This window comes from Gymnoscopelus microlampas (assembly GCF_963454915.1).
Source record: "Gymnoscopelus microlampas genome assembly, chromosome: 21".
Classification (NCBI taxonomy): Eukaryota; Metazoa; Chordata; class Actinopteri; order Myctophiformes; family Myctophidae; genus Gymnoscopelus; species Gymnoscopelus microlampas.
Window position 1 is genome coordinate 37,748,798 of NC_139958.1, and position 16,953 is coordinate 37,765,750.

A 16,953-nucleotide genomic window follows, 5' to 3' on the forward strand; every position below is an offset into this window, starting at 1 on the left:
CTGTTCAGGCTGGTTATCTAAAGTATTCCCAGTCTGGGCAACAGCTTGCTCTATCATTGTCTTTACTGTGAAATAAATACATTAGAATACAATATACAATCCTTTTGTATTGTCTTTTAATTGTGCTAAATTAAATCAAACCATTGGCATGCATTGCAAACTAACAATAATGTCCAACATTACTCTCTGAGCCCTGAGTACTGCAGCCCCCTGCAGGGATACTACAGTACTGTATGTTATTTATGGGGATGTGTACTAGCACTATCAAAGGCAAGGGAAAGTGAACCCCTTGAAGAAACCGCAAAAGAACCCCAACTACCAGAAGGCTTTTTTTGTGAGATTTGCACATTGTGGCTGGTGATAAAAGAGCACCAACAGGAGATGGAGTCCTTCACATGTGTTATTTATGGCCATGCTCAGATGAAGTCAGTCGATGCTGTGCGGGCCTGGATATTTCAATAAATGGTGCACGCTGATAAAGTGCTGGACTCAAACTTTAAAAAAAGACCTGGAACACCTCCCCCCAAAGTCTGTCTCATTCATTCCCCATGTACAGCACAACAATTTCAGTTAAGGAGGACAAAGAGACTTTGACAACCTCTTTATTGACGATTATGATGATCATCAACGATTAGTAGTAGTACAGTAGTAGTAGTAATGGTGTGAACAAAGAAGATTACATGAGAAACTGTTCACATCTAGTGCATGCAGTATATAGTATGAAAACTTCAAAGGTAGGGTAAGTGATATGATTTTGTTAAAATAAGTGTTAAATACAGCGGCTCTATATTCAGATAGTAATCATAGCTACAGTACAGTATGGAGTGTTTGTTCAGTGACGCGGTCTCCCCTGCTCTCCACCTCTTTAGAAAACAGAAGAGGCATTTTCAGGTTTGGATACCAATTTTATCCAATCAGGAGGGGAGATAATTCTTGGTATTCCGAGAGAAGGTACAGGATAAACAAATGCATCGCGATGAAGTTGACTTCTTTTGGCAGATGGCATCCTGAGCCTCGAGCTGTTCGGTAGCCTCTTCCACAACTTTGCCTTTATCCAATGTTAGCATGCCAACAGCCATTCCATGTCTCCCTGCAGGAAGTTGACACACAAACAAAAACAAGATCTTTATGTAGTTGGTAGAAATGTATTGTAATGTGGGATAGCAGTAAAATGAAATTACAATAACAAAGTATGAAAACAAATATGGTGGTCTAGTACTATCAACAACATAGACACACACTCACTATACTATAGCTCCATAGGACTGATAGTGAGTACTGTATGTATTAGAGGTCTTCATGGGTGTACCTGAACCGAAAATAACTGACAATGTCCGAGACCCGGATGTTTTGAGTCCATGTTTTATTATGGTCATTTGGGTCTGGGTTGGTTCAGAACTGGGTCTGTTTATCATTATGGGTAGGATAAGTGGATCCGGGAAGATCTGCACTCAGCACTGATCAGGAGAGAAATGCATGAAGTGTTGTGTAACTCCTCTGATGATTTAGGCTGACCTATGATTAGATTATTGTGGCGTAAGTAAGGAGGGAACAAGTTTAGCTGTGCATGAGTGCCAGGCTGCTAACTGAGTTTCAGTGATTTGAGAGCGTACACAAGGTGAGCAACCATGAATTTCTTTAATTGAGGTGAAAACCTTTAATGGCATTGTCCCTTATTGTGGGCTCCCACATAGCTACTAGATTCAATTATGGAGTAGCTTATAACTGGCATCTAGACTAGAGCAGCATTTTAATAGCAATTGTAATTATTAGGTTTGTCAGGTCCATACCAACAGGGATAGCAGTACCATACTGTACCAACAAGACCAAACGGTCAGGATCAGTTCTGTAATATATGTAACAAATGTAATGGGTTCATTAGCTAGGGTTCAGGTCCATCATTTTAGACCTGTGAAGAGCTCTAGTGTGCAGCACTGTTTGTAGCATTAAATTAAATGTATCACAACATTATCAGTTTCTTTCTATATTGTGTGCAAATGAGGGAAGTGTAGCATGCACATTATAGGCCTACTCTTAGTTAGTTACTGTAGTTATTTCGATCTATTTAACAGAATATTGATGCATTCAGTTTCTACTACTGTAGTTCGTTAGTGGCCCGAAAAGGCGTAGGCTGAAGCAGAGGCTTATTTATTTTGGCTATCCTATTTGAAAAGGTTCAAAACAAAACAAAATAACACAGTTTCAAACATTGATTTAACGGAACTGAAAACAAAGGATAAATCTAAGCGAGACACTGTCTTAGAACAGAGAGCAAAAGGAAATTAAATGAGTTTGACTAATTACAATTTGTTACAATGCTTCACCATAATCTGTAGCTTTCTGACCGCAGTATAGGTTCTAGTTCTACACACAGATATACATACACATACTGTACATACACACCTAAGCACATACACCTACACCAGGGGTGGGCAAGATTTCTTTTCCCATACTGACTTCCATGAAGTGAGTGAGGGGCCACACATTGTACAATTGAATTGAAACGTGAAACCCATAGTGCTGAATTATGTTAAAACTGCATGGATTTGGTAGACATGCCTTTTTATAATAAGGTACTTGCTTTCAAAACAATAATTTTCAGTTACAAAATGTAACTGAACAGCTGTACTGTATCACTCAGGTGTACTCTGGCCTTACAATAAAAAGATGACTTGCATAAAACAATCCACGTCAATGCCGTCAACTTTTAAATGAGCCTATAAAGCATCTTATCTGATATGCACCACTCCATAGGTCACTGATCAAACACATTGCATTATGTTATAAATATGGACTCAAGGTCAACTGATTCATTGGAACATTATGAACATAAAACATTTGAGTACATACTGTACGGATGGAGGAATGCAGGTAGGTATAGTACTCAAATGGCTATTAATTGGTGTAGCTAAATAATCATTTCTAAAAACAATTAACATACGGCAGCCTTTTAGAATGTACATTTTTGGTGGGGGTCATTTTGTTTTTCTTTGAGGACTTGGTGGGCCGTATTAAGATGGTCAAAGGGCCAGGTCCGGCCCCCGGGCCGTACGTTGCCCATGTCTGACCTATACCATGCTTACACACATATACACATACATACGGTACATACACACACAACATGATAAGCACATACATAATATTCATAAATATATCTATCTAACCAGGAACACATAGTGTCTACCCTATTCTTCTACACATTTCAAAACGAGCCACTTATCAAAACAATCTAATAAAAATACAATCTTATTGTGTGGGAAAGGCCAATCTACAAGCTCACAAGCCATCAGGGCATTTTGTGAGCTTGAAGATCAGCTATTTTCTTTTCTTTTTTTTGCCTATAATGGCTAAATGGCAGGGTTAAAGTGATTAGCTATACTTTAGAAAACCTGGAGACTGTGAAGTCATCCTCTGTATACTGGCAGCTAGGGGGCAGTCCTGAAACGGGCATTAAATGTGGCATGGTCCAAGTACAGTACATTCCATGTTTGGGATTTCCATAATTGGGTATTACCAGTACAGGCAGTGCTTCCATCTTACAGTGCAGGAGCAAAACGGCCACTTAGCTGCAAAGGTGAGTGGGTGCGTATATGGTTATTTTTATAGGTGGCTTTTCAGAGGACCGTGTTTCTTGAGAACAGGAAGAGACGGGAAGTTCTACCAACTTAACTAGTTTGTCAAGGTAGCTTCAATAGTTGTGGATTCCATGAAGGTGAACAGGTTCAACATAGTCTATGTTGACGTGAAAGTCTAAGGTGTGCCAACAATGGGAAAAGACTTGAGATTGAAAGGAATGCAGTGTCACAATAGTTTGATGCAAAGGTGCCTAATTTTGATCAGAGGTGAGGGGGAGGTCTGATAGTGAGGCTGTGAATCAAGGGTTATTATGATGTTGTTATAGTTGTTATTGTTATTATTGGACGCTTTGAAACACTATCTCAACTGACGAAAATCAGCTTTACTTGTCCAGTTCTGCCCTCCTTTGCCTTGGTGCTCCCTCTCAACAGATGACATGTCATCTGTTTTTGCTCTTTTCCTTTTTCATACATTTTTCACTGTGGTCACTCGCATACCGTTGACTTTGTCTGACTCATTGTCTGACACGTCAAAAAAATACAATCCCACGAAGGATTGAATGCACATTTTGACATTTTCAGGGAATTACGGCAGCTATTAGCAAACATTACTTCTTGCTGTCTTGTTGTCCTGATGCAATCATGTACGGGTACCACTTACAACAAATCTCCTGCAACATGTTAATGAGTATCCCGACACTAAAGAGTCACCAAAATTATTCAAAATTTTGTTTTATATTAGATTGTGAATATATAGGATATATTTTTACATTATAATGAAAAATTATCAACAGTATTTTTCATTAAAAAAAAGGAGAAAAAAAAAGAAAGTGCCACAGACATAGACAAGTCTTGCCACGGACATGTTTGTCCATACACGGACATGTTCATGACCCCTGCCCAAGATAGCAACTTTTGCGCGGGAACGCCCCTTGCGCAATGCTAAATCCCCAAATGGCGGGTATAGGAACTTAGGCCGAAAATAGAGCCCCGTATGTGTTCCTCCATTCCTCCACACAGTAGTTTAGGTATGGAAGTTCACTGAGTTTTTATGGAAGAAGCTGAAATGACACCTACCTGCCAAGAGTGTGCCTCACCATAGCGCAGCTTAGTGGTGAAGTGCTCACAATTCTTAGTGAGAAGACTGTAGTCAACCTTCTTCCCCACCTGTGCAAGGGCCTCTTTGACTATGACATCGACTGGTCGTGGCTTATGTTTTTTGTCCCAGTAATTGTTGACTTGCCACTGGTCATCCCCGACCACGTCCATAAGCTTCTTTTTCTTTACCACAGCCCTGCTGCTGTCAGCTAACCCTTTGCTGCTTTTTCCATCCTCTATAAGTACAGATAAAGAGACAAGGGGTTACAGAGACATTTGTGTTTGAATTCTGCAACATGTTTTGAAACAAAAACTTTTAAAATACCATTGAGTGCCATTAGTTAAAGCTGTACTAAGAAACTTTTTTTCTTGTGATTACAATGTTCTATCTCCCTCCCTGTTCTTTTATTGAGACATTTAAATCCTGTGCCTCGTTTGACACGACTTGTTGACAAGCAGTACTGCCTGAAGGTCAAAATTCAATTTATGGCCCAGATTAAAGAATACAATTGAATTACAAAATGCCTTTGTGCAGAACAACAAATAACAACCAGGGCGCACGCTGGCCTAACGGTCCAGGCGCATACCACGTACAATGGTAATCCGGCTTGACAGCGTGTCGTGGGTTCAACTCCCGATCCCGATGACCTTAGCTGTGAGTCACCCCCCCCCCCCCCCCATCTCTCTCCCCGTTTCCTGTCAGCCTACTGTCCTGTCAAATAAAGGCATAAAAGCCCCTAAAAATATCTTAAAAAAACTAAAAACTAATAACAACTAGAAAGGCGCAATTCTGGGAAATTGCAAGTGTGGTTGCACCTACGCGAGTCACGGGTTGTGGCCGCCTGGACCCAAGGAAAACACTGGGTGGAGCGGCATTGGAGGCTGCGCGACGTGCGATTAAAATTTGATGCTGATCGGATCCTGCGTTCGTGATATATGGCGTCTTGATTTTTTTAAATAGGCCCCTCCTACAAAATTTGCAAGCCAATTGCATTGTCAATGTGTCACGTCACTCCTGAGATCACCTGTATTTCATTTTGAGAGGCTTGTTCCCCCCAAAAATCATGTTTTTGCATCAAATGGTTACATTTTGCACATTTGTGGTGCCCCCTATGGGTCAAAGTGAAATGACTTGATTCGTTAAGTACGAGACCCTCGACTTGTTATTCAAATTTGGGTTTGATTGGATGTTTCTTTCGTGACTTTTGGCATTTTTTGTAAATAGGCCCCTCCCACTAACTTTGGAAGCCTATTGGGGGCGGCCATAGCTGAGTGGTTAGTGAGCCCGCGTAGGGAGCCAGAGGCCCTGATTGCCCCAGGTACGATTCCAAGCCAGACCAACAAATGTGTGGATGAAATTAAATTTGTCCCTGAGCAAGACTCTTAACCCCTAATTGCTCACAGGCCCTCATTGGAAACAAGACCGCAAGGACTTTCATGAACGGACCCGTTAAAGGAATTATCCTTATTACAGACGAACGGTTTAGACTATACATTTTTTTCTTATATATGTTTATGGCATGGGTCCAGATATTATGTGTACTGATGTTTGTGAGATCAGGACAAAATCTGTAGGAGGAGGAGCAAAAAGTGTGTTTTGAAGAAAATTCAAAATGGCGGAAAATCTTGCCGCCATTTTGCGTCAGTAGCGTCATGACCCATGGTATCCAGGGGAAAATACATTTTGATTCTACGACCTACGGTTCAAGAGTTATAGGCCGAAACGTAAAGTGGGCTGTTATAGCGCCAACATGGTGTAATTGGTGTAATTATTTTTTTCATAATTTGGGCACTGGACTATGAACCTCCCCTCCAAGTGTTGTAACTGTAGCCCTTATGGTTTCCGAGAGAAAAATACTTGAATGGGAGTCTTTGCATTTTCCCATTATAAGTCAAAGGGGAGAATGAATTAATATCAATTCAACTATACAACTTGTCTCTTAGCAAATTACACGCACACGATTCCCAATGAAACCGGTCAATTTGACATATGGCTCGAGTGTGTGCCGCTATAGTGTAGCTGCCCTTTTGGGCAACCACTAAACTCCTGGATCTCAAATAAATGTTATTTTCTGTCCAGCATTGACTTTCATCAGTATTTGAGTTGAGGAAGACTGCCCTGACAGTGTACATGACAGACTCACCAACTTGCACATGAACGACATCGCCATTTCCAACGTAAATAGCCCAGTGCCAGTAGCGTCCTCGGAATACGTGTATCATGTCTCCTGCCTTTGGCTTTTCCTGGAAAATAAAGTGTATGGAAAACAAAATGGAAGGTTCTGATTGATTGATTCAATACTTTATTAACAAGTTTGTTAACAGTACAGGTAGTACAGTAAAAGGTTATGTCAAAAGGATAACACAAAAATGTCCCAGTTTGACCAATTATATGAGATATTGTCAGTTCACTAACCTGAGTTGTAGACATGGTACAGTAGTTTTGTTTCTTTCAGACAAGTGATGTGATGTCTTTTTGGATTACTCACTCTCAGCTCTGTGGTCAGGCTTTTTATTATCCTTCACCTAGCTGCTTTCACTTCCCATATTATAATCAGATACTACTTTCCATTACTGTTACGACCTTTGGTCTAGAGCAGTGTTTCCCAACCTTTTTGCCGGCTATGCCCACACCTGGCATAGCCGGCACACCTAGGTGTGGGTGTGTGTGTGTGTGTGTGTGTGTGTGTGTGTGTGTGTGTGTGTGTGTGTGTGTGTGTGTGTGTGTGTGTGTGTGTGTGTGTGTGTGTGTGTGTGTGTGTGTGTGTGTGTGTGTGTGTGTGTGTGTGTGTGTGTGTGTGTGTGTGTGTGTGTGTGTGTGTGTGTGTGTGTTTTGAGATACAAGTATATATATTGATATATTCAATCAACCTTCCCATTGATTGAATACTTTATTTAGACGTTTGCATAGAAAAGAGCACATGGAAGTACAGTTCACAATACAAGTTCAAACTAAATAGGATTGAAAAGCCTACTGGCTTGTTTCAATTGGGTTCCTCACGTACTCAATTCCCAGAGTAAAACTTCTTTGATACTAAACCCAATATACTTTTAATATCTGATAATATCTAATAATCTGATCCTGATAGTGTTATTGCGGACGCATGTGCAGTTGCCCACTACAGACAAATAGCAAACACTCGCCCCAAAACACAGTTGCCCCGGGGCAAATCCGGCGGTATTCACCTGGTATTCCTAAACGTAACTTCCGTTAACTATGCCTAAACCTAACCTTATTCATAAACGTAACCACAGGAGGTTAGGCATAGTTTTACATCCTAACAGGTTCTTGGAGGAGGACAACCACAAGCATCCGATAAGCACAGTGTATATTGGCGTCTTGATCTTTTATCCCAGAAATGTTCATCAATGTTCCACTGCAACCAAGGAATGACATCAGAGTGCCAGTGGGCATTATGCCGGGATGGATGATAGTAAATGGACTCCATTTAAATAGCACCTTACTAGTGTGGTAAAGTGCATTTAATCTGTGAGACTATTTGCCCCTATTGAGATGAATGAAAGAGTCCAGGCATGGCTTCTACTTGGTTACTTTATTAAGGAAAATAAGGAGGTAACATCACATGGCAGCTTCGGCAGGAAAGAGACAGAGTTAACACAGCATTGATATTTATACCCTGTTTTCTATAGAATTGTGCACGAGGCGTGTGTGTTGAGAGCTAGATGTCCAAACAGTGTGTATCCTATGTGTGTGTATGGGCATGCAAGGATGCACTTCATTGTGCACGTAGGTGCGTGTCTTACAAATACTAAAACGGTGTGTAAATGTGTGTGTGCTTTAGGTGGGTGTGTGTGAGTCCATTGTACATAAGTTAGATAAGACAATGTAGTGGTCAACAAAGGTCAGAAGGTCCATGAGAGCTGGACCCCATGGACACCCCATGGAATGTGTCCTTTATTCCCTGTGAAAAGGCTTTAAGGTTCCTGCGCCTAATCTAGAATCTCTCTAGTATCAGTTATCAGGCTGACCAGAGTAGGCCTTCATTAATAATGTGCATGGTTACATTGTAGTGTAGGTGCATTACAATATGGGTACTGGTATATTAGTATACTGGTATATGATATTATGTATGGATACATGTATGTAAGTACAAAACCATGTGTTGCCCTAGATCACTGTTATTCATTGACCATAGGAGCATCCAGTGTGTGGCATCCTGTGGGGGATGTGTGTTTCTAGATCTGTTCTTTGTGTGGTTCAAGTCAGGCCATGTGAGTCCTTATGGGTGTTCATCTTAGATATTGCTAGAACTATGCTATTTCAATATACTGTACTACACTAGTCTTCCTGACTCTTCAAAGCACTTTACAATGTACTTCACATTCAACCATACATTCACACATCGATGATAGATTAAACATACAATATCGCTACCTGCTCATTGGGAGCAGGGAGGGGTTCAGTGTCTTGCTCAAAGACAGGAGGAGCCAGGGATGGAACCTGGAACCTTCAGATTCCAAGACGGCCGCTCTATACCTCATGAGCCACTGCTACCCCGCATGATGACAGACTTATATCGCACTTCCAGTCACTCAAATGGATTATACATGTCATGAAATAGTGATTTTTCAAGGTGAACAAGGGTTGTGAGCACAGGATCCAGGTGAGAGATTAATTTCTGGACATTCAAAAGAGCACCTTTCTAAATTGGCTTTAGGGCCTAATTATTACAAATTGCAAATTGTGCAAATGAGGAAAGGTTGCATGATTTCACCATGGTGATAGATTAATTTCTGGACATCACAAACATGGACTTTGACTCATAAGTCACTGGACGCAAAATGTTAGCCATTTCCAGGTAATTTGCTCATTAAGCAATTCATTTGCTGATTATGCTATTACTTAAATTGCCCAATATGCAACTTTTAGGAATCAAGCTTAAACTCATCTGCTAAGCCTATAGATGACATTCTAATCATAAAGGTTTACAGGAAACAACATTTCTGGGTTTAACATGGGCCCTATGGGGTTTCCAACATGGTTTGACAGCCCGAAATGTGTACAGCCTCGGACAAGTTTCAGAGGTCAATTCAGAAATGCTTGAAAACAAACTTCATGATATATAGAAACACTGTAGGAAGTGTCATGCTTCTTTAATAAAATGCACAATACCTTCCATATATGAGCTTATCTGCCCACTAGAACCCTGAACGCTCACCATATACTGCCCCCAAAACCAAAACCAACATGAGATGAATAGCACCTTTGAATAGTATTGTACCTATATTGCATTTTGAATGCATTAGCACTTTCTTTCCTATGTTGTTTTTCTTTATTTTACTGCTGCTCTCTCTCTCCTCTCTCCTAGATGTTTTTTAATGTCATAACAATGTCACAGAACTATCATAACAGAACTATCATAATAGTAATAATCGCCATTTCTGTAGAGTGACTATTAGGTTTCATTTTTCATTTCTTAGAACAAAACTGTCATTTTAACAGGCATATATATTATTATTATAATGGAGAATAATGGGGCAAAAAGTGGCAAAAATGCAATTCTGAGGTCAATGACCGCTCAACGTCACCAGAGGTCAATCTGAAAGTGCTTCCACGTCTGAAATCAAACCTTGGGGTATGTAGATGATATGCTGAATGTTTCATGCTTCTTTCTTAAAATGCACAATTAGTTTGCTATACTGCCCCATTACAATAACAGTTTGTTACTGGAAAAAATGTGTGTTGGTAGTGATGCTTTAATCACACTTGATTTTGATCAGACTATGCAAAGAGTAGAGATATCTTAAACTATGTATTATATTGTAAATGTAGCCAAACAAGACAACTGCCTCCTATAAAGTTTATTTTTAAACCATTAGGAACATAATTCTTCATTTTTTAATTTTTTTTATTTGGGACAGTAATGAACATCTAAACATTTACAGTAATTATAGCAGAATAAGCTATTTTTATTATGTACTACCACCTTAAATCAATAGTGATATCAGTAGAATAAAGCATATATATTCGGATGCATGCTAATACAAATGTGAAGAGGGAGGCAGTAGACAATGTAGAACTGGTAATCACATACTGTGCTACAGTATATCATGGCTGTAGAAATATCACAATTTACTTTTGCATGATTCACTTACTACTAATTCACATTAGTAGTAAGACTTACACAATTATAACATATCACCTGATATTAACATATCTCATAATATTTAAGGTAATCACAATAATCTTTTGCATAATTGTTAGAATAGTTTTCCATTAACTTTTATAACTCAACTGGATGAAATTAAAAGTAAATGTCATATTTGATCATTATTTCATTTCCATTTCCATTACAGAAATGTAATTTGTTCCCATGTTCAATGTTCAAAAACACAATTAAATCATTAATCACAATTCATGGTATGACAATTAATCGTCAACAAAAATGTCATGATGGTAACATGGTGGTACATACATCACTATAGAATACATGCATGGCATGCCTCCTGGTGGAGATTTGTGTTGTGTGAGCGTAGCCTGGGACCAGACGAATGTGCCAGTGCAACAAAAAATGCCCTTGGTGATTTGTGATATAGTCTGGCCACACGAGTGTGAGCGCACCTCTCTAGTTTGCATCCTGACTATGTAGTTCCACTTTATAGTTTCCGTATTATAATCTTTTTTTTTTTTTTATCATGAGTTAAAATGTATTCTGATATTTCCAATTCTTTCTTTGAGTTGACTTCTTTAACAACCTCTTCGATAACACTTTTAATACACTTTTGGAAATATTCAGTCCGATTATGCCCATCATTCTTTTTTCTTGATTTGGCAGCCGTCTCGTTCTTCAAGATACTTGTCTCAGCTTGCCTCGCATCATCACAGGCATAGACTGTAATGATTTTGTCTTGTTTTGGTCTTTGGTGTACATTTTCGTTTCTGCTGTGTTCTTTAAGCCTGTATTTGACTTCCCGCTTGGTCATGCCAACTTTGTATTCTCTACCACTTGCGCAAAGGAAATAATAGATGTATCCCTTTTTTACATCTGTTGAACCTGTTTCATCATCATCAGACTCCTCAGATGACGAGTCCTCATCATCACTTTCGCTCTCCCTGTATTCACTTGTGGTTGTATCTGATGATTGTGCAGATGATAGATGAGAGGATGCACTGTCTGACTGACTGGGAGATGTATACCTTTCTCTTTTACCTGAACCTGCCTGACTAGAAGTGTTGCCACTGTTAGGTCTACGCCTTATAGCTGAATCTGTCTGAATATCTGTTGGTATGATTCTGATTTTGAAAGTGTGCTGGTATGATTTTAATTCTGATTCTGTGTCACTGAACTGTTTGGACCTTTTACGAGAATGATCCAGAGCTGAGTCAGTGACAGATTTCACCATTTGGTTTACCGCAACCTTATTCACAACTTGTTTTGCTACCGTTTTCGAGGTAGATTTCAGCACTTGTTTTGTTGCCTGTTTTCCGACTGACCGGGTCGTTCCCCCAGCCGCCGTGCCACTGGAAGCGTCCAACCCCATGCCCAACCCCATTTTCCCCACCCCAACGAGTGCTTCTCCCAGACCGTTCGCCTCACCGACTCGCTCAACATTTTTGATGAATCCAACCGCTTCGTTGGTCACGGCGGACACCAGCGAGTCTGTCAACACCCCCGCTATAGTGGCCCCTGCCGGGCCGGCCACCACTGCACTAGCCAGGAGCACCGTACTCCTGCTGGAGGCCATGTAGGCTTTCTTCGCCCCTTCATGATCTCCGGCGATATTGTGAAAGACACCTTTGACGTGCCCCACGACCGGGATGCTGTCCAAGCTGTCAGAGACCACGTTCCCCATTTAGTTCACGTGTCGCCCAAGCAAAGAGGAAGAACACCTTGGTAGGAGAAAAGAAAAGTTAAATATAATACGGTGGGGTTGAAAAGTCTGAGTACAACCACTTGAAATAGTTTTTTTGTGATCGTCTATCGTCTTTTCACTTTCACTTTTTAATTTATTTTGATTGCAAAAATAGCAGATCTGCAAGTTCACAACCATAGTCTGTAAAAAAAAAACAATGGACACAGGGAACATGTAACCATGCATAAGAGGTTTGATGCAACAATACAGGCCTCTCATGTAGCTCTCCTGTTGTTGTTTTGTGTACCAACTAACTACAGAGACCCAGGATCTCTTGATAAATAATTCAGTATTACATGAATGCATGCCATAATAATAAGCCAAGCTGTACCTGTTACAAAGGGGAAGTACCTCAGTGTTGCAGTCAAATGTGGCTTTCACCTCCAATTCAGGTTGTTTTTAATTCACACCTTGAGTCAGAGACGAGATACAATAGATCAAATCACCATGACATCACCACAACCAAATATGTATTTCCGGGTAGATCACGCTGGCAGCGTCACATTAGAAGCAGTAAGTGAATAGATGCCATAATTCAAATGAAATGGCAAATTCGAAAAAATTCAATTGAAATAAGAGTAATCAGATTAAAGATTAAATTTAATTAAGATTAAAGATTAAAAAGCAGTTCTCTTATTTAATTTACATTTTTTAAATTAGCCTTTTGATTTTAATATTGTCCACTATTTAGCAGGGCATTTTTTAAAATAAAAAATCAAATGATCTATTATTTATCAATTGAAATCTGTCATAGAATGAGCATGCTTGGGAGATTCATTAAAAATTCTATTACATTTTCATTTCAATAACGTCACAAAAATCCCTTGACATCCTGAAGATTAAATAGAATTTCTCTTATTTCAATAGAATTTTTGAATTTGCCATTTCATTTGAATTATGGCATCTATTCGCTTCCATATGGAAGCACAGGACACTTAAGATATTGTTATTGACTATTAGAAATATATTATTTTGTTCTAAATATCTAGAGCTAGGTACAACTCAACTCAAATTTTATTTATAGAGCACATTACAATGACCGAGGCCAACCAAAGTGCTATACAATACATCAAACAACAATGTTACAAAACATACGGTGCAAAAATACAATATAAAAATACAAAATACAAGCGCTAATTAAAAAGCATAACAAGATAGTGAGGTAGGGACCATAGTTGTGGTGTAGTTATTTAAGTATGTTCAAAAGCCAGAGAAAAGAAGTAGGTCTTTAGTAGTGATTTAAAAATGTCTATGGACTGAGAGGCTCTTATATTAAAAGGAAGGCTATAGGTACAGAGCTTTAACTTTTTAACAAAATAGAAAAGAAAAGAAAAACATAAAAGCATATCACACACCTACAGCACCTTTAAACGAGAACTCTTTTGAGGCTGAGCAAATATCACCCATACAATAAAGTTGGATGCAAAATGTTCTTTGGACCATTAATCACTGGTGCACAAAGTACAAACATAATCACAGGTGCACGAAATACACAACATAATCACTGGTGCACAAATAACACACTCATTACTTGACTCAAAGCATACAGTACATACACCTGGTGACAAATAGCAGCCTATTATACCTAAGCCTATTACTCCACTACAAGTGAAAGTTGCTCAGTCACATTGTGACTTGAGTTAAAGTTCAGGGAGTACTTGCTTTCGAAAGTCATTATTTTTTTATATCAACGTCTTGCAGTACAGTTTTCACAATTCAGGGTTTCTGGAGGAGTCAAATGGACCTCCTTAACTCTCTGGAGGTCCTTAAAAATAAAAAGCCACTAAAGCAGTGGATTAGAAGTTAGAATGGATTAGAAGTCCTGTATGTGACTTACCGTGTTGAGTTTGTTGCTGCTACCAAACAACAGGACAGATTGTGAGCTGTGCTTCTCTGTGCAGCCTCTTAAAGAGGAAGAGAGAAAATGTGTGTGTGTGTGTGTGTGTGTGTGTGTGTGTGTGTGTGTGTGTGTGTGTGTGTGTGTGTGTGTGTGTGTGTGTGTGTGTGTGTGTGTGTGTGTGTGTGTGTGTGTGTGTGTGTGTGTGTGTGTGTGTGTGTGTGTGCGTGCGTGCGTGCGTGCGTGCGTGCGTGCGTGCGCGCGTGCGCGCGCATCACAGCAGATCATGCCATTTCTCAGAAATATAAGTAAAAGTGTGCAGCTGTTTGCCTGGTAGCTATGGGAACACAACCATCCTCTCTGTCATCACTCATGTACTTTTTTGTCTCACAAGTTTCCTTGTTCTAGTGTTCCATTGGCATTTCATCCTTGACGTTTCCGTGAGAATATAAATCAACAAGTGTAGCTTGTAGTGTGTCTTGTAACATTTGCATGCCTTGGACTTTCTCATCAACAGAGAATACACGATCACCTTAATGTAAACCACAACTATTTACCGTACCTTGCCAAACCAAACCAAACCAATGGTTTAGCTGGTAGAACTTGATCTCCTTCTGTAACTTCTCAAGTAACCCTGAAAAGCCAGCAATCTCTATAATACTGTAGACTCACCTTTGCAGCTAAGTGGCCCTTTTGCGATGGAAGCACTGTCTGTACTAATGAGACTTCTTTAATGTCTCATTTTTATCTCCTTTTCTTTTGTTTGTTTTTTTGTTACTCACTTTTGATCAGTATTCTATACCACTCTTATCTTATTGTTGTCTAAGTCATATGTATCTGTAGTAAAAGCAGGTTCATTGTCAGTGATAGTCAAAAATGTTATATTCATTTATCTTGATTTCTTCTTTTGTATGTGACTCTGTTTTTGCCTATAATGGCATGCACTAAAAGTGGGATGCCAGGTTTATAGAGATTGGCTTGTCAAAGGACAGTGTTACGACAGGAGGAGATCAAGTTCTACCAGTGATGCAATTTTTTTGTTTTGCACGGTACCTTAAATAATTGTGGTTTCCATTCAGGTGAACAGGTTTCTATGTTGTTGAGAAAGTCTAAGGTATGCCCCACATACCAGTACATGATGAGTGATTAATGAAGGGCATGACAGGACTTTTATTGAATGCAGTGTCACAATAGTTGTATGCGTAGGCGCCTAACGTTGATCCTTGATTGTCTTTTTAACCTTGTTTGTTGGTTGCAATGAAATCAATCAAATCAAATCAAATCACCACTGAGATTACAAAAGAGTCTGCTTTCCACACCCTTCTTTTACAGCAAGCTGTGACACAAGTCATTTACATGGAAATGTGCATTATATATTTGTTACATTTTCTGTTTAGTATTCTTTAATTGTGACTGTCTGCTAGTTAATAGTTTTATTGGCTTAAGTATTTTGCAGATGGAGTTACCGTTTTTAATCAGGGTGCTTGGGGGGGGGGGTGATCGGTCTCAGGTCCAGGGGCCTGTAGATTCGGGATCCGCCCCTGAGCTCTTGGGGCCCCTGAGCTCCTGGCCCTGGGGCCCCTGGGCCTCGGCCCAGTAGTCCCGTTCAGTAATGCACCCTTGTTGATAGGGGTTTATCCTACACACCAGTCAGAAGTAAGTAAGATTAGGTTACTTTCTTACATGAATAGCTTACCTGAGAAAGATGGACAGCCTCTCTTCTGGACTGACAGGTGTCCTGAAATTGATGTACACATCAATTGATGTACATCTTTGTACATCTTACAATTGATGTACATCTTCTGGAGATGTGGAGCAATCAGAGAGAGCTGAATTGTGGCTGAATTGACGAAGATTCAGCAGCTGAAAATATGCCTGAAACTTGACTTCATCCAGCTTCAGCTCCTGGAAAACCTTATGAAACTCTCTGTGCATGGTTTGTTTGTATATTAAGAATAGGATGTAACCATATGTGTTTTTTCTTTCTTTTTCTCTTTTTGTTTTCTTGTTGAACATTTTCGCTTCCCCAGCAAGTGCTGCGGACGTGTTTCACGTTTTTACCGCTTCTTCAGCGGCCATTGTTTCAATATTTCACTATGGCTTGTTTCCATTGGGGTCTTTTTTTACTCAATTCATCGAAAATACATAGTGTTTGTTTACTTATTTATTCATTCATCATTTATAATCAGTGCTAAATAGCCATATTCCGTTATTCCGGTAATCATAGCATGTTTATTTCAGTATAGGGGTCTCCTATATTCTCTCCGCCTTTTTTCGTAAACAGAAAATACATTTTCAAGGTGGTATACTGTACCAATGTTATCCAGTCAGGGGAGAGAACTCATACAGGATACAGGATAAACAAGTGAAACTGGACCTGGAACACTATGAAATTGAAGCTGATAAATGATCTGAAAACATTTAGCAGCATCTGAACAAACTCACATACATAAGGATGCCCCATTGGCCACTGAGGCTGTAGGCCTACATCAACATCAATGCCATGGTATCTTGGTCAGCTTGTCATAATTCCAAAGCTAGAATTATGCCTTGTATTGAAATTCTGTA

General features: G+C 39.6%; 2 protein-coding genes across 3 annotated transcripts; both read right to left on the reverse strand.

Annotated features, from left to right (window-relative positions):
- Positions 1 to 685: 685 nt before the first annotated feature.
- Positions 686 to 7,275, reverse strand: LOC311037398 (phospholipase A and acyltransferase 4-like). Its single transcript, XM_084046534.1, has 4 exons — positions 7,090 to 7,275; positions 6,818 to 6,917; positions 4,653 to 4,909; positions 686 to 1,090 (listed from the first exon to the last, which is right to left on the reverse strand). Exons 1-4 carry the CDS (start codon positions 7,102 to 7,104, stop codon positions 1,061 to 1,063), a joined length of 402 nt encoding a protein of 133 aa, XP_083902660.1. The 5' UTR covers positions 7,105 to 7,275; the 3' UTR covers positions 686 to 1,060.
- Positions 7,276 to 10,521: 3,246 nt separating this feature from the next.
- On the reverse strand, positions 10,522 to 15,634 carry LOC311038290 (uncharacterized protein). Of its 2 annotated transcripts, none has more exons than XM_084047714.1 (3): positions 14,386 to 15,634; positions 12,900 to 12,958; positions 10,522 to 12,525 (listed from the first exon to the last, which is right to left on the reverse strand). In XM_084047714.1, exon 3 carries the CDS (start codon positions 12,486 to 12,488, stop codon positions 11,292 to 11,294), a length of 1,197 nt encoding a protein of 398 aa, XP_083903840.1. In that variant the 5' UTR covers positions 12,489 to 12,525; positions 12,900 to 12,958; positions 14,386 to 15,634; the 3' UTR covers positions 10,522 to 11,291. The 2 variants fall into 2 exon arrangements, with proteins under 2 accessions (XP_083903840.1, XP_083903839.1); XM_084047713.1 differs by having other exon boundaries at positions 12,880 to 12,958; positions 14,386 to 15,633.
- Between the last annotated feature and the right edge of the window lie 1,319 nt (positions 15,635 to 16,953).